This window comes from Trichechus manatus, unplaced genomic scaffold, assembly GCF_000243295.1.
Source record: "Trichechus manatus latirostris isolate Lorelei unplaced genomic scaffold, TriManLat1.0 scaffold00045, whole genome shotgun sequence".
NCBI classification, from domain to species: Eukaryota; Metazoa; Chordata; class Mammalia; order Sirenia; family Trichechidae; genus Trichechus; species Trichechus manatus.
In genome coordinates this window covers 5,186,667-5,210,052 of record NW_004443981.1, presented here as the reverse complement: position 1 = coordinate 5,210,052, position 23,386 = coordinate 5,186,667, and the positions used below count along the sequence as shown (strand labels likewise).

General features: G+C 49.5%; 1 protein-coding gene across 1 annotated transcript in view; it reads right to left on the bottom strand.

Annotated features, from left to right (window-relative positions):
• Nucleotides 1-23,386, bottom strand: part of RIN3 (Ras and Rab interactor 3) — a 151,016-nt gene that overhangs the window by 13,329 nt on the left and 114,301 nt on the right. The window contains exon 8 of the mRNA XM_023731748.1: nucleotides 20,699-21,007. Coding sequence (XP_023587516.1) covers nucleotides 20,699-21,007 — 309 coding nt within the window. The remainder of the gene's footprint in view (nucleotides 1-20,698; nucleotides 21,008-23,386) is intronic.

The window sequence follows — 23,386 nt, the reverse complement described above, 5'->3', positions numbered from 1 at the left end:
AAGTAGGAGATGTCCAGGGTTCGGGGCATCTTAACAGTTAACAATGCCTTGAAGGGAAGGCAGAGGGGACCCTACAAACGAAAAAAGGCAGAAGGAAGGTGGGAGGTAGCCTAGAAGATGTTTTCCCAGTTTGGTGCTAGGCTAGCTCTGAAGACTGCCCACTTGACACACAGGCCAATGGCTGGACCTGTTGGGTATGAATTTCACCAGGGACAGACCCTCCCGGGGCCCTCGGTGGGCGTCCTGGCACACTTCTGTGAGTGCGCTGGAGAAAATGAGACATCAACCAAGCCATGAGGTAAGCAGTGCAGCTCGGAACAGTGGGGAACAGCCATGCCAGGTCCCCAACTCACCTCTTACCTCCTCTGGCCAGCCCAGGCTCAGCTGGAGGTTACTGTGCCTGGGAGAGACCTCAGAAGGGTTAGTCCCAGTGCTGCTGCCCTCTGTGTGTTGGCTGAGAAAATTAATCAGCCCACGTATGTGCCAGGCAATTTACAGTTCTCTTAAAAGTGTGTTTCTTTACAACAAAGACCCCCCGCCGCCAACAAAAAATAAAAAGAAGAAGAAGAGGAGCTGCTGAGGCTGCTTATGTACAACCAAACACCTCATGGGATTTGGTTCCTTGGTTTGGAAGTTCAGGGTCATGGTTTCATGGGACATCCCAGTTAATTGGCCTAATAACATGTTTAGTGCTTCTGTTCTACCTCCTAGTTCATTGTGTAGTGCCTGGGGTCTTAAAAGCTTGTAAGCATCCATCCCAGGCACAATGATTGGTCTTTATTCGCCTGAAGCAACAGAGGAAGAAGGAGAGTAAGGAATAGAAGGAGGAAATGGAATGCCTGACTGATGGCCTCCATGAACAAGTGCCTCCTTTGCCATGAGACCAGAAGAACTGGATGGTGCCTGGCTACCATTACTGAATATTTTGATCAAAGATTCTATAGAAGAATCCTGATCAAAAGGGGGGAAATGCAGAACAGAATTTCAAATTCTCATGGAATCCAGAATTTCTGGAGCCATGGAGGCTGCGTGAATTCCCGAAACTATTGCCCTAAGATAATCTTTAAACTCTAAATCAAAAATATCCACTGAAGTCTTCTTAAACCAAACAATAGTTTAGCTTAACTAGTAAAGAATGTATGCCTTGAGCAATGTGCTCTTTTAAGATCTATCCATAAGGGATCAAACTGACAACAGCAACTTGAAAGATTAGATAGGAGCCTTAGGAGGCAGTGAGTTTATGTTAATGGGGGAGGAACAACTCAGAAAAGGAGGGTTAGAATGGTTGCACAACTCGAAGAATGTAATCAACATCACTAAATTGTACATGTAGAAACTATTGAATTGGCATATCTTCTGCTGTGTATATTCTCAAGAAAAACAAAAAAAATAAATTATACTTTAAAAAAGTGTATTTCTACTTGACATATTTTACAAAGAATTTAGGTGACCATCAGGAACTACACATGACAAAACAGTAAAATCTAAATAAAAATTTAAACATCAGGATAATAAATATAAATTATAAAAGGAATTGTACACCATAGGAAAAATGAAAACATAAATAAGCAAGAACCTGTTCCTTTAGCACCACAAATTTGGCATTGAGTTTCCTGGTGGCCAAAGTGAAGAGGGAAATACAATCAGTTACATCCTCCTGACTGCACATGAGAAGAAAACATACCTGTTTCTTGGGGAAAACAGATTATGTTTCTATCCCTTAGCTCTAAAACAAAATTTTCACATGTGGCTTCATTTGGGGGGACATGAAGAGACATGGTAAGTCTTTGTAGCACACACAGGGACAAGTTTCACTCAGTAGTTTTCATCTTATCGTCTCAAGAGACAGCTCAGGCAAGCACCTCCAGGGAAGGGAGGCAAATTTCATAGTTTATTATGGATGCTCACATTGATTCCTCATAACAATAATATATATAAGATTTTATGCCCACCTTACCAAAGAAGAGACTGAGGTTCAGAGTGGTTAAGTGACTTTCCCTTGGCCACACAAATTCTGAACTTCTGAGAGGCATAGTGGTGAAGAGCTGGGCCTCTGCCTCAAACCTGGGTTCAAATCTCAGCTCTGCCACCACTAGTCGTGGACCATAGGAAGTCCCTCTCCCCGACTTTAACCTTGGCAGAGGGGTTGAAGAATGAGGTGCCCAGGGCTGTTGAGATGACTGAAGCAGGTGGTCAGTGCTATGCTGAGCCATAACAGAACCTGAGGCAAAAAGGAAAATGTGTGTTCCTATAGACACTTAGCTACTTTGAACCAAGTGGAAGAAGCTAATAAATGCTCTACAGTAAAAAAAAAAAAAAGAAAAAAAGCGACTATATGTAAAACCCTGAGTTGCCTAATCTGTTCCGTGTGCCATTGTCAACTCTCCTAAAGTAACGAGAGCCCCGCGACCACGGGCTGATGGGAAATGACAGTTCCCACTGCAGACAGTTCCCACTGCAGACAGTTCCCACTGCAGGGCCATCAAACAGAGAGCAGCCTGTCTTTCCGTAAAATGTTGATATTTTGTTCATCATAGATATTTTTGCATTCCTTTTTTAAAATAGCACATTAAAATATTATTTATCTTATATAGATTTAACTTCGTTGTTATTAGGTGCCATTGAGTTGATTTTGACTCATAGTGACCCCATGTGACAGAGTAGAACTGTCCCATAGGGTTGTCTTGGCTATAATATTTATGGAAGCAGATCGCCAGGTCTCTCTCCCTCCGAGCCGCTGCGTGAGTTCTGAACTGCCAACCTTTTGGTTAGCAGCTGAGCGCTTAGCCTTTGTGCCACCAGGGTTCCTTTGAGTTACTTTATAACTCAGCAATTCCACTCCTAGGTATATACCCAAGAGAACTGAAGACATATGCCCACCCAAAATGCTCACAGCTGTGTTACTCATCACAGTCAAAAGATGGGAACAAACCCAATGTCTATTAGCTGGTGAATGGATAGAAGAAATGTGATATATCCATATGATGGACTATTACTGGGCAATAAAAAGAAATGCAGCACTGATACATGATATGGCACGGATGAATCTTGTAGGATTCCATTCGTATGAGATGTCCAGAATAGGCAAATCTATAGAGACAGAAACTAGATTGGTGGTTTCCAGGAGCTGGGTGGGGGGTGAATGGGTACAGTGGGGGCCCGGAAGAAGCCAATGAAAGAATGCAGAAGAGCTCCGAAGACAGAAAAATGCGAAGTGGGAGCTCAGTGTTGAGTTTAGCGTCCCCCTCTGCAGGTATTCTGTTCCCACTGTCCATGCCTCAGGGCGTGCTGGGCCCACACTCTGAAGACATGTTTGTTTCCACGTTTACACGGGCGTGGGCAGGCCAGCCTGGGTCCTCCACAGCACCTGCAGTACAGCGCCGGTACCACCGAGGACTTCGATGTTTGTTCAGTGACTGCTCCGTTCTCACCCTTGTTTTGTTTTCCAGAAAACTGTGTGCCTCACAGCCTGCTTTCCTCACCCCGCTAACCTTTCAGGGTTTTTAAGAGAATAAAAGGAGAAAGAGAACTCAAACGTGATTCAGAACCCAGAGAGTGCCATGGAACGGTGAGCTGTTATTGGCATCAATGTTCTGCTTCCGCAGGTGGCCTCACCTGTAAAGTGAATGGGCTGAAGGGGCTGGCAACTCACAGCCCTTGAAAGAAGTCAGGCCGACCTGGAGCTGAGTCCCAGTGCACCATGGACCGGCTGTGTGACCTGGGCTAACTGCTTTACCTCTCTGAGCCTCGTTGTCTAGTCACGTGGGAGCTGACCGATAATCTGACTGTCGTAGGGGACAATGCTCCCACAACGCCCACTGACCGGCCATTCTTACTATTCCAGCGCTATGTTCTGAGGCTCTGTGATCATCCTGTCCCCTCCCCAGCACAGAATGAGTCAGGTTTGGAGAAAGTCTTCCCATAAACCTTTATGAGCCTGAGACACGACTAAAGACTTACGGGGGGAAGATTGTGCTTGGAGCCATTTGTCATGTTGATAATTTAATTACCAGACTTCTGGCTTACTGGAGAGTTTATTCTTGTTTGATTTAGAGGTCCGGAGCAAGGCGGGCAGACAGCCCTGTGCCTTTTGGAATTCACTTATACCTTGTGCGTTGGTTGAGAGCTGATTGGATTTTTATTCTGCCTCTAAGAACATAATTTTTTTTCTTGGTTCGTTTTAGTTACTCACCAGGAATATAATCTGGGCAGGTGATTTTGCTTTGGAACGATGGTTTACAAGGGTGAGGCCCCCCCCACTACCCCGCATGTCTGCAGGTAGTAGGTAGAGGCCAGGGATGCTACTAAAGTCCTACAATGCACTGGAAGCCCCCTCCCCCACAAAGACTCATTCGGCTCAATATCCTAGTGCCCGGGGCGGGGATGGGTCCTGCTTAGGGGGATGACGGCTTTCAGCCAGGAGACTGGTCCCACCAGGGCCAGGGGTTTGGGGCCTTGGAGACACTGGGTCCCCACTCTGCGCAGGGAAGCTGGACCATGGGGGCGTGAAGGAGGCAGGAAGGGAAGGAAGCTCCCCAGGACTGTGCTCTGTGCCCTCTGGGTATGGAGACTTCCTCCCCCTTTCCTTCTCCCCGCACCTCTCCCTGAGGAATCTGAGCTGACCCCTCAAGAAGGGCTTTGGGGCCCATCTTCTCACCTCCCATCACCCATGTTCATATAACAGCAACCACTCACCTCCTGTGAGGGACTCCTCTGACCCCCGTCTGTCCTGCCTTCCACGCAGGAGCCCCCTGTCTCCGCCTCCCCAGGGCACAGAGCCTGGCACACCAAAGGTGCACAGGAAGTGGTGATGGTTGAATGAATGAATGAGTGAATGAATGAACAAATGCCAAGCTCCCAGCAAGACCTCAGCACCGACTCCGACAGGACTCCATGGAGACCTGAGGAGTCCTTTCCTGCTCGGGGCCCAGCCAAAGTGTGCATCCCCTTTTCCTGGAAACTAGCCCTTCCTGGGGCCACCCCAAGTCTGCAACGAGCCCATTTCCCTGCCAGTCCCCAGATGCAAGGTCCAGAGTTTTTCCTCTTTCTCTGGGGCTCTCTGTCCCCTCAAGGCCAGCCAGGCTGGAGCCCTAGATGAGTCTCCCTTCGATTGCATCCTGCACTCACCTTTGGCTGTTTCCAGCCCTAGTCCCCGAGGCCCGTCCTCCCATTAGTGTCTCTGTGCTTTGATCCACTCTGCCTAGTATGTCATCTCCTGAGAGTAAAGTTCTGATCATGCTATGTTGCTGCTCAAGAATTATCAATGGCTCGCACTGCCTAGAGAATCAAGTCTAGATCATTTACCCTGGCATTCAAGTCATCCACGACTGAGCCCCTGCTCACCTCTCCCATATGATTTCCCCTATTCTTCCCCCAGCCAAACTGTCTCATCAGTGATCTCAGGATAGGTCACCTGCATCCTGCCTCTAAGCTTTTGCCACACTCACGTATCTGGCAAGCCCTCCCCCCCTTGCCTTCCACAGGGCTTACATCTCCCACACAGCCTCCACATTGGTGTGACACTTTAAACTGCAAAACGTAGAAATGCAAATCAAAACCACAATGAGATACCATCTCACCCCGACTTTACTGGTACAAATCAAAAAAACAGAAAATAACAAATGTTGGAGGGGCTGCGGGGAGAGAACTCTTATGCACTGCTGGTGGGAATGCAAAATGGTACAACCGTTTTGGAAAACTATATGGCGCTTCCTTAGAAAGCTAGAAATAGAAATACCATATGATCCAGCAATCCCACTCCTAGGAATATATCCTAGAGAAATAAGAGCTGTCACACAAATAGACATGTGCACATCCATGTTCATGGCAGCATTGTTCACAATAAGAAAAAGATGGAAACAACCTAGATGCCCATCAACAGGTGAATGGATAAGCAAACTATGGTACACACACACACAGTGGAATACTATGCAATGAGAAAGAACAATGATGAATCTGCGAAGCATCTCACAACATGGCTGAATCTGGAGGGCATTACGCTGAGTGAAACAAGTTAATCACAAAAGGACAAATATTGTATGAGACCACTACTGTAAAAACTCATGAAAAGGTTTATACACAAAAAGAAACAATCTTTGATGGTTACTAGGGAGGGGAGAAGTGAGGGGAGGGAAACACTAAATAGACAATAGATAAGTGGTAACTTTGGTGAAGGGTGAGACAGTACACAGTACTGGGGAAGCCAGCACAACTGGTCCCTGAGGCACCAAATTACTAGGCTGAGGGCTGTGGGGACCATAGTCTTGGGGAACATCTAGCTCAATTGGCATGACACAGTTTATAAAGAAAATGTTCTACATTCTACTTTGGTGGGTAGCATCTGGGGTCTTAAAAGCCTGTGAGTGGCCATCTAAGATACTCCACTGGTCTCACCCCTTCAGAAGCAGGGAAGAATGAAGAAAATTAAAGATACAAGGGAAAGATTAGTCCAAAGGACTAATGGAACACAACTACCATGGCCTCCACCAGATTGAGTCCAGTACAATTAGATGGTGCCCGGCTACTACCACTGACTGCTCTGACAGGGATCACAATAGAGGGTCCCAGACAGAGCTGGATAAAAATATAGAACAAAATTCTAACGCACAAAAGAAAAAAAAAAAAAAGATCAGACTTACTGGTCTGACAGAAAGTGGAGAAACCCTGAGAGTATGGCCCCTGGACACGCTTTTAACTCCGTAATGAAGTCACTCTTGAGGTTCACCCTTCAGCCAAAGATTAGGCAGGCCCATAAAACAAAACGAGACTAAATGGGCACACCAGGTGTCATGGATTGAATTATGTCCCCCCAAAAATGTGTGTATCACTTTGGATGGGCCATGATTCCTGGTATTGTGTGATTTTCCTATATGTTGTAAATCCTACCTCTATGATGTTAATGAGGGAGGATGAGTGGCAGTTGTGTTCGTAAGGCAGGACTCAATCTACAAGATTGGATTGTGTTCTGAGGCAGTCTGTTGAGATATAAAAAAGAGAAGTGAGCAGAGAGACGGGGGACCTCATACCACCAACAAAGCAGTGCCACGAGCAGAACGTGTCCTTTGGACCTGGGGTCCCCACGCGGAGAAGCTCCTAGTCCGGGGGAACCTTGATGAGAAGGCCGACGGAGAGAGAAAGCCTTCCCCTGGAGCTGACGCCCTGAGTTTGGACTTTTAGACCACTTTACTGTAAGGAAATAAACTTGTCTTTGTTCAAGTCATCCACTTGTGGTATTTCTGGTATAGCAGCACTCGATGACTAAGATACCAGGCTAGGGACAAGGACGAGAAGGCAGGAGGGGACAAGAAAGCTGGTAATGGGGAACCCGAGGTCAATAAGGGGAGAGTGTTGACATGTCATGGGGTTGGCAACCAATGTCACAAAACAATATGTGTACTAATTGTTTAACGAGAAGCTAGTTTGTTCTGTAAACCTTCATGTAAAGTACAAAAAAAAAAAAGCGCAAAACGTATTTTTACAAATATGATGTCAATGACTTCCTGAAACAACTCTGTAAGGTGGGTTAGATTCATTGTGCCCACTTGACAGTTGAGGAAAGTGAGGCTCAGAGAAGTTAAACTACTTGCCCAAGGTCACATAGCTAGGATGTTGGGAACCAGGACTAGAATCCAGCTTTCTCTCACCCCAGACCCTCACTCCTGCTGCTTCATGCTCTTCCTTCAATTTACTCCTCTTGGACTTCCCTGGTTCCTGGTGCTTACTCTCTACTTCCCAACTCGCAACCCAGGATGACATTCTGCCTCCATGAGCCTCACACATAATCTCCACTGTGCTGCATCCCAGGCCATTTCCTCCCTGAATTCCACACACGCATTGCCCTTGTGCCTTTGCACCCACAGGTCCCTCTGCCTCCCTGTGTGCCCCTGACTCACACCCTCGAGCACAGTTGGACAGCTCCTGCTCCAGCTCCCATTGTTGTTGGATGCCATCACGTTGATTCCAACTCATAGTGACCTCATGTGACAGAGTAGAACTGCCCCATAGGGTTTCCCAGGTTGTAATCTTTACAGGAGCAGACTGCCAAGTCTTTCTCCCTCAGAGCTGCTGGGTGAGTTGGAACTGACAATCTTTCAGTTAGCAGCTGAGTGCTTAACCGTTGTGCCACCAAGCCTCCTTATTCCTGGTGAGACTATTGTAGAGTCTGTCCCTTCCCTTGGACTGTGAGCTCCTGAGGGCAGGGACAGAGGCTGTGTGACCTTGGGCAAGCCAGCCTCTGAGCTCTGCCCCAGAGCTATTGGAAGAGGCTGCCCAGGCCCAGCTCACTATTATTTCCTCCCCATGGCTGACCGCCACATTGTCGCATGATCTTCTTTTCCCTCCAGTTCCAGCCTCCACAAAAGGTTTAAGATTAACCGAGGTTCCTCCTTGGAGGGTGGAAAACAAGTGATAATGCTCTAAAGATGAAAAACCCAACAAAGCGCCCATCTTGTGACAATAAAAACCAGGATGTCGCCAGATAATCCCCCAAAATGTCACCAGATAACCCCCAAGAATACCAGTTAAAGATTAACTCATCTGAGACATGACCACCTCAAGGGGAAACGAACACAAACTTCTAAGACCCATAATCCTGTCCCTATAAAAGCCTTCAGCCCATCTCCAGTTGGGGAGACGGGTTTTTTGGAGGAATCTATTCCCCTCTGTCTCCTGTATATCGATATATAATAAACCTCTTGCTGCTCACTTCACCCCATCTCAGAATTGGCTATTGCAGCAGGCGGCTCCAGTCCGCATTATTGTGGTAACACTGTCTCCCCAGCCCCTGGCACAGGGCTTGGGACGTAGGACGCTGACAGTGGACTGAACTGAGCCCATGGTGTGTTCTCACAGGGCACCACTCTGTCCTGCCCACTGCGGGGGTCACAGTCATGGATACGGGGATCCTCAGGGGCTTGGAGACAGTGGTGTGCTGGTAAATGCTTAACAATCGGTTCTCGAAGAGGGAGGGGGAAGAAAAAGAAAAACAAGCTCTGATTTGCAGCATTTGCAAGTTTCCACAATGGCCGATTTCCACTGTTGCTGTTAAGTGCCGAATAATTGTTTTCAACTCATAGGGACCCCCCGTGACGTAGTAGAACTGCCCCATTGGGTTTCCAAGGCTGTATGTCATCTTTAATGAAGCCGACTGCCACATCTTTCTTCCACAGAGCCGCTGGTGGATTTGAACCAGCAACCTTTTGGTTAGCAGCCGAGCTCTTCACCACTGCGCCACCAGGGCTCCTTCATCTCGAGCTACCAACACACACGTGGAGTTGGGAAGGAATGTGGACAGTCGGCACCCATCAGCCGGTGCAAGCTGACTCCCGCACATGGATGGCTTCGGATTCATCCACTCCAACCTCACTGTGGGAAACTGGGGTTCAGAGGTGGAAGGAATTTGCTCACAGCCCCATGTTGGCAAGTCGTGGAGCTAGGACTAGAAGCTAGCCTCTTGGACCTGACGTGGGCGGGAAATGCCCACACGGGCACTCTGGCTGACAGCTACTGGCGGACAAGCATAAGCCAGTCCTTCTAGGACAGTCAGGGCTGCACCCTCCATCCTGTGAAGCCCAAGCCCCAGGCTCAGGGCTCAGCCTGCGCACAGTGGGACTTTAGTGCCACTGGGAGACTGGAACAGCTGCAAAATTCTCCCATGACTGAACATCTGTCTTGCCTGAGTCAGAGATTACGTCCACGTGGCTGTTCATATGGAATTCCTTCTGGGCAGCAGCCTGCTTTTTCTGGTTATTTCTGCCTGCTTTTTTTGCTAGGTCACATCTGTTTGCCATCTGTATGTACCAGGGGAGTTGATCACCTTTTAAAGAGCTGGCTAGGGGCCTCAGACAGAGTACATGGGTGGTACAAATAAATGGTTAACATGCTTGCTGCTAACTGCAAGGCTGGGGGTTTGAATCCACCCAGAGATGCCTTGGAAGAAAGTCCTGGTGATCTACTTCTAAAAAATCAGCCATTGAAAACCCTATGGAGCACAGTTCTACCCTGACACACATGGGGCCACCATGAGTCAGAGTTGACTGGATAGCAACTGATTTGGGGGCCACAGACATGTTTCATCGGCCGGGACCTGTCTTGGAGAAGGAAAGGTCTCTTTCAGGTAAAAATGAGCGGAAGTGTGCCCGCCTGGCTCACGCAAGCTGGGAGGAGCACTGGAGTAGGAGGACCTCACCTCTGCCTCTTAACTAGCTATGTGATCTGGAGTCACACACTTAACCACCCTGAGCCTCAGTTTTCTCATCTGAAAATGAGGAATAATAATGAAACTCAGTCTGTTACGTAGGCCTGCTTGAGGATCAGATGAGTGGCTGGATTAAAAAAAAGGATGTTCTATAATCTAGGAGCCCATGGAAGCAGCAGTCAAGACATTAAACGATGTATTACACTGGGCAAATCTGCTGCAAAAGACCTCTTTAAAGTGTTCAAAAGCAAAGATGTCACTTTGAGGACTAAGGTGTGCCTGACCTGAGCCATGGTATTTTCAGCTGCCTCATATGCATGCGAAAGTTGGACAATGAATAAAGAAGACTGAGAGAGAATTGATGCATTGGAATCATGGTGTTGGCAAAAAATATTGAATATACCATGGACTGCCAGAAGAATGAACAAATCTGTCTTGGAAGAAATACAGCTGGAATGCTCCTTAGGAGCCAGGATGGCAAGACTTCGTCTCACGTACTTGGGACATGTTATCAGGGGGGACCAGTCCCTGGAGAAGGACACCATGCTTGATAAAGTAGAGGGTCATTGAAAAAGAGGAAGACCCTCAAAGAGATGGACTGACACAGTGGCTGCAAGGATGGGCTCAAGCATAACAACGATTGTGAGGAAGGTGCAGGCCCAGGCGTGTTTCGTTCTGTTGTGCAAACTGTTGCTATCAGTTGGAACCGACTTGATAGCACGTAACAAGAACAACCACAACATAATCTAGGAAGCATCTAGAAGAGGAGTTGGCAAATGTTTTTTTCTGTAAAGGGCCAGATAGTAAGTATTTTCCTTTTCAGGGGCCTCATGGTTTCTATCACAATTACTACTCAACTTTGCCTTTGTAAGGAAAGCAGCCATAGACACTATCGTAAATGAATGGACGTCGCTGAATTCCAGTAAAACTTTATTTACAAAAATAGGTGGTGGGCCAGAGTTGGCCCACTGCCCAGAGTTTGCTAACTCTTGATAGAGAGGGGGCGGTCTATTATTTTATTACACCTGTCCCCTGCAAACTTGCTGACTGGGCTCTTGTGCTGATGCAGCAATCTTGAGGTAGCATGATGCTCATGGCCATGATCTGCTTTGGCCCTTACCCTCCACCACGATTCCCACTTAAAGCCACTGCCTTCCTGTAGGAAATCTCCCCTGAAGACCACATCTTCCACTTACTGGGTTCAAAGCCCCTTCAGATGGGCTTCCCTGGTCCCATCATTGCAGAATGGAAAAATAAATATCCTATGTTCACCCCAGAAAGGCCACTCAATCCAGAACAGCAAATGCCTTTGACCCTGACTGGCCCCCATACCCTGCTTTGCTTATCACAGTAGCACGTTTCCGCATCTGACCATGTATTTTGTATTTCTCTGTTTACTTGTCTACTGCCCGTCTCCTCCACTAGAATGTAAGCTTCATGAAGGCGGGGACTTTATCTTGCTCACATCCAACACCTCAATAGTGCCTGGCCTGCAGGAGGTGTTTAATAAATGTATTTGCTGAATGAATAAATAGCATTTATCACACTGAATGACTGCAGCTTGTTTAACGCTCTGTATTCTGTGTGAATTGTGGGTGTCCTAAAAACAAGGACCGGGTCAGCCCGTGGTTTTGCCGTTAACATCTATATTGGCAATAAGTGTTTGCCGAACAGCCGAATGACTGAATTTATTTGATGAAAACATAGGCTGGCAGGAATTAGAAGCCATCTAGAACGGCGGGTTTTAAATTTACTTTTGCAGCGGAAGTCTGTCGCTAAGGGGTATCTTGTGCAGAACTGGAGTCCCTGGGTGGTGCAAATGGTTAATGTGCTTGGCTGCTAACCGAAGGGTTGGAGATTCAAGTCCACCCAGAGGCACTTCAGAAGAAAGGCCTGGGGATCTAATTATGAAAAACCACTCACTGAAACCCTGTGGAGCACAGTTCTACTCTGACATACATGGGGTTGCCGTGAGCCGGGGTCGACTCGACGGTAACTGGTTTGGTTGTAGTTTTAATGCAAGACTAGGCTACTCTGGTTGAGTCAGGGTGGGGGCAGCAGGGTTGTCCTGCAGCCCCTAGAGAGTTCCCTGGAACCAGGTTGAAAACCACTGGTCTAGTCTGCACTCCCAGCTGCACAGATGAGGAAACTGGAGCCCAGGAAGGAAGAGATGGGTCTGAGGTCACCTGGAAAGTCTGAGGTGGGAGTGAGACTGGAACCCAGGTCCCGGGGCTTCCACTGAGCCTCCAGAAGCCACCGCCGTCCGGCTGTTGACACCTTGTGCCGACACTGCTTAGCTCTCAGTTCTGCCTCTAACCAACAGGCCTCCCTGAGGAAATCACTCCAGCTTCGTCCGCTGGCGCACTCTGCCCATAAGCTGGTCAGTCTCGCAGGCTGTGGCCAGGGTCCTCGCCTGGCTCAGAAAGGAATGAGGCTGTAGGGGCTGGGAACTCAGCCAGGACCTGGCTTCCAGCTTTTCTGGGGTCATATGAGGATGCACTGGGGAGGCTCTTGAGGCAGAAGGGTGCAGTGGTCAGCAAAGGACCTGGATTCAAGTCCCAGGTCTACCACTGACCTGCTCAGGTGTGACCCCGAGCGTACGACCTAACCTCTCTGAGCTTCAGCTTCCTCAGCTTTAAAGTGGGGAAAACAATGGTGTCCGCACTTCATGAAGTTGTTGGGAGGATTAAATGGCATGGCAGACGGAAAGTGATTAACAGGGTGCTCGCTGGGTTATTGAAGTGTGATCAGTGTTAGACCTGGTTATCATGAAAGACAGCAGGGCAACGCTTCTTACAACCCTCAGAACACGACGTCTTCGAGGGTCTGAACTGTGTTTCTGTTGTGGATGTAAAAGCAAGGCTGCATCACTTGCAGGCCTGGCCCCACATGTGCTCCCCCTCTGCCACCTGAATGTCAATGCCCAGGGAGACCTAGAAATCCTCCCTTTGCCTGGATTCCTGAGTGACTTAATGGAGCAAAGCCTCTCCCTCTCCCCAGCCTTCCTCCATTCTATCAAACTTACATGAGTAAGAAATAAACTTCTACTGAGTTGGAATTAGAGGGTTTATCTGTCATAGCAACCACTGTTTTCTCAACCTACCTACCCTACCTACCTATCTATATTGATCGCAACTAGACTAGAAAGAAATTCACCAAAATACTACTGATCAGTTTTTCAACAATAAACACTACTCTTTTTGTCATCAGAAATCAGTTTAAAAAATTTTAACATAGATTTTTAAAAACCAGCAGCCTAAAAACAGAACAAAAAACCAACAGCCTGCCTCCGTCTCTGTCCTCCCCAACTGCAGTCAGTGTCACAGGCCCCTGGGGTCTCCATCGAGTGCCCTCCTCCCAGCCAGGCCACAGCCTCTGTGAACCTTTGTGTGAACCAGGTGAAGATTCCTGACTTGTGGCCTCCACCAGGGAGGTGGACAGTGAGGGGCCTGTGGGACTCCTGGACTCTGCCACCACCCCTTTGGCCCCACATGCCCCAATGCTGGAGTCAGGCTCCTTTTCTGGAGTTCTTGTGGCGTCAGGGTGTCTACACAGGCTGTGGAAGGAACTGAAGAAGGCAGCCCGTTGGCCTTCAGTGACCCTTCTGAGGTCTGCTGCTCTCCGTCTGCATTAGAAGAAGGTTGTTTCTGTTCTTCGAGAGAGCATCCCACATTTGCACACACTGCATTCCTCCTTCCTTCTCTCTTAAAGAGAATTTCTTGGGTTTGAATCTATTTCTCCTCAATAGCAGAACCAGCCCTGAATGCCTGGTCTTAGACACTGAAGAGGCAGGAATGACTAGTTTGTCAAAGCAATAGGAAAGATGCTTCTAGAAGTTCTAACTGTTCTCACTAAGCCTTATGAAATTGACGAGGAACCCAGTCTGCTCCTGGCTGTAGGCCAGAGGGCCAAGTTCACTCAAAGCTATTTGCTCCGTGAACTCCCCACTCTGCCTGACCAAAGGCCCTCAATCTGCTATAGTGGAAAACTCATTTGATCGGGATTCAGGAAACTTGGGATCCATCCCCAGGCTGGCTGCTTGGTACAGTGATAATAGCACAGGCTTTGCAGTCAGATAATTCTAGGTTTGAATCTTGACCCATTTGTATTACAGGTGTAACAGCAACTATCAGGTGTTGTCGAGTCGATCCTGACTTGAGTAGAACTGTGCTCCGTAGGGTTTTCAAGGGCTCATTTTTCAGAAGCAGATCATCAGGCCTTTCTTCCAAGGCACCTCTAGGTGGACTCAAACTTCCAATCTTTCAGCTGGCAGCCAAGCATGTTAACTATTTGCACCATCCAGGGACTCCTTTGTACCCTCCAGAATGGCTCAAATCTAAAAGACTGACCAAATCAATTGTTGGCAAGAATGTGAAGCAACTGGAATTTTTAATATACTCTCAGTGGGAAGGCACCTCGGAAGAAAGGCCTGGTGATCTAGTCCAAAAAAATCAGCTGTTGAAGACTCTATGGAGCACAGTTCTACTCTGACACAAGGGGGGTCGCCATGAGTCAGAGTCAACTGGATGGCAACTGGTAGCAGCAACTACCTTTCTTGAAAAGATGGTTCAAAGAGGTTAAATGACTTCCCTAGAGTCACATGAAGGAGCCCTGGTGGCGCAGTATTTAAGCGTTTGGCTGCTGACTGAAAGGTCGATGGCTCCAACCCACCAGCTGCTCCGAGAGAGAAAGATGTGGCAGTCTGCTTCCGTAAAGATTACAGCCTTGGAAACCCTATGGGGCAGTTCTACTCTGGTCCTATAGGGTCGCTGTGAGTTGGAATCGACTGGACATGGAACCTGACCCTATGAATGCAAGTAAATTTCCATTAGTCCTTAAACTAGCCCAAGCCACATTTGGCCCACCCCACGTACACAGAAGGGCCAGCTGTGACCACTAATTGATCTGAACAGAGGACCCAGCAGTAGGAGGAACGAATCAGAAAGAAAATCATCACCTGGATCCTATTCTGAAGCAAGAGGTCCGAGAAGAACCACGTTACTTCCTGTTTCCTGGCCACCTTCTAGAATTTTCCCTCCCCAGTATGCTTGCTTGGCTGCCATCTTGCTGCCCAAATCACATATAAGCCCTGCTTCCCCGTAGCTCAGGGAGTCGGATCTGAGGAACTTCCTCCTGGCTCCTTGCTCTGTGCGTTGCAATAAAGTGACTTTCTCTTTCTCAGAGACTGGTGTCCAGTTAATTGGCAAGTCTGAGCACACTGGACAAGGACGCACCTTCTAGGTTCAGTAACAGACGGCACCCAACAACAAGAGTCACATGGCCCTGTTAACTCAGGACGAGGGTCTCCAAGTTCAGCCTTTCCCACTGCCCCAACGGGTCTCAAGCGCAGCCCGGGCCTAGTGTAGTCCTGTTTGCGGTGGGCCAGGTGGGGAGCACATGTGGTACTATTGCTGGCACAATAGCAGTGGGAGAGGCAGTGGGTGGGGCGTCTTCCCCAAGAAGATAGTCGGGAAATCTAGAAGCAGGGCTGCGGTGGGGGAAGGACTGTTTCTGCTTTATGTGGTCAGAGGTGGAGGCAGGAGGACCCAGGCCAGAGCTCCGCCCTCCATGGGTCAGCACCAGGTCTCGGGGCTGGGATGTCACAGCACAAGGCCAGCCAACACACAGGCTCTGGGGGCATCTGGAGGAGGGGATGTGAGTGGGCCGCCTGGGCTAGCAGGCCTAGTCCTAAAATCACTGTCAAAGTCAGAGGAGAATTTAAGAGTCAGTTGGGGTCCCGCTGAGAATGTGTAACCTCAATCTAATCATGGGGAAACAGTCAATAAACACAAGAAGAGGAACTTCCATTAAAAAAAAAAAAGGTATAGTGGGGTGGGGAGAGAAACTTGTATTTCTCAAAAAATCAACCTCATAAAAGACAAGGAAAGGCTACGGAAATATTCCAAATTAAAGGACTTCGTCTCACATGCTTTGGACACGTTATCAGGAGGGATCAGTCCTGGAGAAGGACATCATGCTTGGTAAGGTAGAGGGTCAGCGAAAAAGAGGAAGACCTTCAGTGAGATGGACTGACACAGTGGCTGCAACAATGGGCTCAAGTGTAACAACGATCACGAGGATGGAGCAGGACTGGGCGGTACTTCCTTCTGTTGTACACAGGGTTGCTAGGAGTCAGAATCCACTCGACGGCACCTAACAACAACAACAAAGACACACGGGGGCAGTGGTGCTTCAGTGTGAAACTCTTGCCTTCTATGCGGGAGACCTGGTTCGATTCCCCGCCAATTCACCTCACACACAGCCACCATCGGTGGAAGCTTGGGTGTCGCTATGATGCGGAACAGGTTTCAGCAGAGCTTCCAGACTAAGATGGACTAGGAAGAAAGGCTTGGCAATCTACTTCCAAAAATCAGCCAGTAGAAACCCTATGAATCACATCGGAGTTGCAACTGATCACGGGAATGGTACAGGGCCAGGCAGTGTTTTGTTCCATTGTTCATGGGGTTGCTGTGAGTTGGGGGCTGACTTGACAGCAGCTAATGATAACAACAACCACGAAGACCTGGATAACTAAGTGTAGTGCCTGGTCCTCGACGAGACCCTGAGATCCTGAAGAGGAGGGGGAAATGCTGGAAAGGACCTTCTCAGGTCAGTTGATGGCCTGCAATAAGGGTGGTAGATTGGAAAACAATATTGTATTGGTGTAAAGTTATGAAGTGGACAACTGCACTGTGGTTATGTAAGAGAATGTCTCTGTTCTTAGGAAAGCATTTACGGGTAAAGGGGAAGCATTCCGGGGTAAAGGACTAAGATGTATGTAAAGGGCTAGGGTGTCGGGTTCAGAAAAAAAAATTACGTATACACAGAGAGATAAAGACAGAGCTAGTGCAAAGGACACAGCAAATTTGGTAACATGTTAACAAAGAGTACGTGGGTGTTACTATTTCAATATATTATTTTTATTCTTGGAACTATGTGAAGTTAGAAATTATTTCCAAATACATGGTTAAACAACAACAAACCAGTTGCAGAACTCTTTGTTTCAAACAAAATCCCAGGTGGAACCCCATGTGTAAAACAGGTGCAGGCAGGTGGTCCAGGGTGAGGCTGGTGTGGGATTCAGCCTGTCCCGGGAACCTCTGGGGCGCTTCATGGAACCCAGCTTGGAAACCACGGAGCAGGTTCAGACTCCACATTTCTGGGGATGTGGGGGGGAGGCAGCCATTCCTGCGTCCTAACACCTGTTTAACACATGCACACACATACTTGGTCGTATCTGATCCTTACAACAGTCCCAAGAGAGGCCTTTCTAGCCTCATTTATAAACGAGAACACTGAGGCTTAGGAAGCTACGTAACTTTGAGCACCGACATGGTCCAGGTACTTCCCAGGTGACCCGGAGGAGCAGATCTTTTATCCCCATTTTATACACAGGCAGAGGCCCAGCAGGGTGAGTGTCCAGGGCTACAGCACCGAAGCTGGGGTTCACACCCAGGTCTGCTGAACGAACCCCAAAGTCCCTGCATCTCTTGGCAGAAACTGCTTCCTCCCAGGTGAAGAAGCTGAGACTCTGAGGGGGCAGCCCCAGCCTGTTAGGGGCAGTGGTGAGATTAGGAGGCTCTGCACTCCCAGTGAAGTGCTCCTCCAGTGGTGGGAAGGAAACGCGCCGTCTGTTCCCTAATGAGAAACGTATCTGTTCCTGGCAGGGAACTTTCACACTGGCCTGCCCTCAGAGCGCAGAGTCTACCTGCTGGAGCCTGGCTTTTGAATCAGCTGAGATTCTAGCACCTTCCCACGGAGGATGGGGAATGGTAAGCCCCCTTGTTCTGCTCCACTCTCTGCTCTTTCTCCTGCTGCTCCAGGCAGGCACTCTAGTTACTGCCTTTCTTTCCCCTTCCCTTTCCTTCAAAATCAGCCATCCCTTCCTGATTCCCTGGGGCCCTGGTGACGCAGAGCTTAAGAGCCACAGCGCGCTGTGGCCGCACACCAAAAAGGCTGGCAGTTCAAATCTACCGGCTGTTCCTTGGAAACTCTATGAAGCGGTTCTACTCTGTCCTATAGGATCACTATGAGTCGGAATCGACTTGACAGCGGCGGGTTTAGTTTTTCCCAATTCCCTGCTCTCAGCTAAATTTTTTTTCCTTTTTTATTGTCGTAAGATACCTATACATAAAATTTGCTATCTCAACCAGTTTTCAGTGCACAGTTTGGTGACATTAATTATATTCACAATGTTGTGGAACCATTACCACCATCACCCCAAACAGAAACTCTGCACCCATTAAGCCGTATCTCCCCCTCCGCCCTCCCCCAGCTCCTGGTAACCTCTAATCTACATTCTCTCTCTATACATTTGCCTGTTCTAGATATTTCATATAAGCCGAATCACACAATATTCAGGTATCTCTTTTAGTAAGAAAATACACTGTTGGAAAAAATCATGGTGTCTGAACCTCACTGCCAAGAGGTTGGGTTTTTAAAAGAATTCTTCCAGGAAGCCAGCGGCTTCTGGGTAAACTAGTGAGGGGGCTCACTGAGAAAGGAATGGCCCTTTGCCAGCACAAAGCTGTCTTCCTAATAATGTCTCCACATTTGTAGAGCCCTTGGCCCTGACTTTACCCCGAACCCAGCATGGTCCCGGGGGAAGTGATTCCCGTAATGAGAAGTACAGATGAGGAAGGCAGCTCCCATTAAGCGCTGGTAGTCGTGCTAGATGCAAAATGCAGACTCATCTAAAGCTCATGGCTTGCCTCATGCGGTCGGTTCGAGAGGAAACTAAGGCCCCTAGTGCCGAAGTAACCTGAGTGCCGTCGCAGAGTCGGGAAGGCGCCGAGCTAGGAAGGGAACCTGGGTCCTTCTTGTCCACTTTCTGTCTCTCTGAGGCTGCTCCCTGCAAAGGCTCTGCCTTCTTTCTGGCTTGGCCAGGTTTTGCTGCTGCTCCTCTATACAGGATGCAGGATGCCCTGAGCTTGCCTCCTCCCTCCCGGGTGCTGTATGACCAGGACTGTCTACTCTGAGAGGCTCTGGGAAGGTTCCAGGCTAGCTCCTGGCCAGGTCTTTGCTGGGCCACGATGGGGCCTTCAGCTTCACGTGCTGCTGCCAGGCATGCTGGGACACTTCCCAGGGTTCCTTGTCAAGCTCTTCCAGAGCTCTGGGCTTTGCAGGCCGCCCCTGGCCCCCAGCTCAGCAACATTTTAGGATGTTACTCCACTGTGGAGTTCACATCCTGGGCCTGTTCTCTGGGCTCCAGTCTGCACAGGACACCCAGACCTCCAAGGCTAACATCCACATCGTGAAAAAGACCTCCACTACAACATCCTACCGCTGCTACATCCCTGCCGCCTCCAGTGACACAGCCAACACTAGGACAAAGCGTCAATGAGTAGTTCTAACTCAGTGTAAGGAGCACTGTGGCGCAGTGGTTAAGAGCTTGGCTGATAACCAAAAGGTCGGCAGTTAGAACCCACCAGCTGCTCCTCGGGAGAAAGATGTGGCATTCTGCTTCTGTAAAGATTACAGTCTTGGAAACCCTATGGGGCAGCTCTGCTCTGTCCTACAGGGTCACTATGAGTCAGAGTCAACTCCACGGCACAGGAATTTGAGCCGAGGTCTGTGTGGCTTCAGAGTTAACAATCCTTCCACTCGCCGTTACCAGGGCTGCCCTGTAGAGTTGCACAGGCTGCTCACTGCACAAGGGCATGCAGCTGAAGGGATGATTGGGGGATGACATCTGGCCTGTGTTTTGTTCGCCTAGGTGTGCACCGGGTGCGGTGGGGTCTGTTCCTGTCTGTCTGGAGGACTGCTGTGCTAAACGGATGATAAATGAGTCCCTTCTCTGTATCCGTACCCCTTGCAATGTGACTCTCGGCACTTCCCAACAAGAGGAGGAGTCTATTTCCTCCATCCTTGAATTTGGGCTGGCCTTGTGACTTGTTTGCTCAATGAACTATGTCAGAGTGACACTGTGGCCATTCAAGCCCAGGCCTCAAGAGGCCTTGCAGGCATTGCTTGCTCTTAGACTCCTGCTACTGCCACGGGCACAAGCCCAGGCCAGACTGCGGGACGATGAGAAACACGTGGCCCAGTGCCCCCTACCCCAGACCAGCCAACCGCCAATCAACCACTCAATATAAGAGCAAGACCATCCTAGATCAGCCAGCCTCCGATCAGCCCACCAATGACGACACATCTATGAGTGAACCCAGCCAAGCTTGGGCGTGCTGGACCAGATCAGCGGACCAGTTTGCCTGCCCGTGGACTTGTAAACGGTGGACTTACAAACGGTGGACTTACACAGGTACTTTTTCCTAATTCACACAAAGGCACGGTACGGGCGGGCTTCCTTGCTTGCCTTCAATGTAGCAACCCATCACAGCCCTCTTCCTGGTCTGACAGGCCTCTGAATCTGGAAGGATTACTCTAGTGCCAGGGGCCTTCCAAGGGCTCTGAAGTCCTTGGCAGGGGTCACGGACACACACAACACCATAGCTTGAGGGATCTGGAGAGAGCCCCCAGCCAGGCCCTCCGCAGCTGCCCACCTACCTGGGTTGCCGAGGGCCATGGAGTCATAGATGAGTTTGCAGGTCTTGAGCAGGACGGCAATCTTCTTCTCGGGTGAGTAGGCCTTGTGCATACTGGAGAACTTCTGCAGGATCTTCTCCATGATGGGCATCTCCGGCACGCTGGTGGTCACGCCCAGGTCGGTGGTGGTGGTGGCTAGGACCACCAGCTGGTTCTCCTTGATCTGCTGCAGCGAGCCGTCCTTGCTGTGGATCTCGTGCAGACAGGAGTTGATGGCATCTTTCAGGGGCTTCAGGACACATTTGTACAAGGCGGACTCCACAATCGCTTCTGTAGGCGGGTGAGAATGGGAGGGTGAGGAAGCCAGCCGCGGGGATCCTGCCGCCGGCCCTGCACCCCACAGTTCGACCACTCCACCCTGTCCCTGGAAACACACACACAGCGCCAGCAGTCACACCTTGTGGCTCTGACATGTGAGACAGTGTCATACACTCAACAGAAAGCCACACTACAAAGATGCCGGCCCAGGAGCCCCCTGGGACTGATCCTGCATTGTATCCTAATGCCTCCCGCAAGGTCTGGCACAGAGTACATGCTCCCAGCGCTGCCTCAGCACAGAACTCTAGAGTGCACCATTGACGCCGGAGCTGTGCAGTGTACAACCTGTGCAGCTGTACACAGAGAACGCAGGTGTCCAGTAAACGTTTGGTGGAGCTATTCTTGATGCCTCTCTTTCTTTCAATTCCCAAATCCACTTGACTCTGGTCTCAAAATCCACTGTACCCAGAATCTGACTTCTCACCAATCCTACGCTACCACTGGGACCTGGGCTACTATCATCTCTTGCCTACGTACTTCAGTAGCTTCTTGCCCTGGCCCTTGACTGTCCATTCTCAGCACAGCAGCCAGCGTAATCTTGTTATGACATGTTAGGTCCTGACGCTCCTCTGCGTGGAACCCCCCAAGGGCTCCCATCTCACAAGCAGTAAAAGCCGGTCTTCCCCATAGCTTAGAAGGACCTGTGGGATCTGCTCTTGTGACCTGACTCATGGCCTTGTCCGCTCCCCTGGGCTCATCCTACTCCAGCCACTCTGGCCTGCTTGCCGCTCCTCTAAACTGCCAGACTGCTCCTGCCTCAGGGCCTTTGCACTTGCTATGCCCTTTGCCTGCAGCAGTTACCACACAGATACCCGTGTGTCTTGTTCCTTCATTGTTCAAATGTCATCTTATCTGAGAGGCCATCCGTCCCTGACCATCAAGTGAAATGGGAGTTAGTGAGCTTTGCCCTCACAACAACCCTGCCATATGCATGTTCTTATTCCCCTTCTACAAGATCTATTAAAGCTCTGGTGTGTGTGTGTGGGGGGGCATTATATAGCTCCATAGGGGCTGAATGAGGATTTGAACCCAAGCCTACTTGACACCAAGGTGCCATTCAGCTGCTGGGGTGACAGTTGGGAAATATTCTCAGGAGCCCTTCTTGGCCCTACCCCTGTCTCCAGGGGGAGGGTCTGAGTTATGGGTCCAGTAAGGGGAGATCCTGCTGGGGCAGCATGGTGACACCTGAGGTGTCCTATCCTTGGGAGGAGAGGGAGGGGCTCATGCCCCCTGGTTGAGTCTCAGATGAGGCCCAAACAACCCTTCCCTGGGGCTGGCACATGTCTGGGTTTAGGGCTGGTCCTGGCCATCCTGGGTCCCCATCCTGCCACTTCCTTCTTCCCTCTGCTTCTCCAGCTGCTTCGGGCCCACCTTACCCTGATCCTGGCCTGCCTTATGTTCTCTACCCCCTCTACCCCCTCTACCCCCTCAGAGCCTTTTGCTGCTGGAGGTACTGGAAGAGGCTGCCCAGGCCCAGCTCAGTTATTTCCTCCCCATGGCTGACCCCCACACTGTCTCATGATCTTGTTTCTCCCCCTGGTTCCAGCCTCCACAAAAGGTTTAAGATTAACCGAGGTTCCTCCTTGGAGGGTGGAGAACAAGTGATAATGATGTAGAATGACAAACTGAACAAAGCACCCATCTTGGGACAAGAAAACCAGGATGTCACCAGACAACCCCCAAGAAAGGATGAACTCATCTGGGATGTGACCACCTCAAGGGGGAACTAACACAAACTTCTAAGACCCATAATCCTGTCCCTATAAAAGCCTTCAGCCGATCCCCAGTGGGGGAGATGGGATTTTTTGAGGAATCTATTCCCTTCTGTCTCCTATGTATCAATATATAATAAAACTCTGGCTTCTCACCTCACCCGCCTCAGAATTGGCTATTGCGGCAGGCGGCTCCAATCCGCATTATCGCAGTAACAGTATGGTGACCTGGGGGCAAGGACTTGCCTCAGTCAGCTCCTCGGCTGCCCCTGGGTGACCTTGGCTTAGTCACCTCCCCTTCCAGGGTCTGCTTCCTCATCTGCAATAGGACAGGGCTACAGCCCCTGGCGCCAGGGTCCCTGTCATCTCTGAGAGCTGCCAGGTCTCCTGCAGCTGCCTCCTCTGCAGACACTGGCCCTTTAGGCCACCCGTTAGTCCTTTGTTCTTCACAGGCTGCTCCTCGTGCCTCGTGTCCCTGATAAAATCAGAGCACTCGAGTGTGGGGTTCTGTTCAGCCTACTCGGTGGTTTTTAGGTTCTTCTACTGTCTACCTGGCACGTGGACAGAGCTTCAAGTACAAGGCAGAACAGTAGAGTGGTTAGTTCAAGGATGGGGTCAG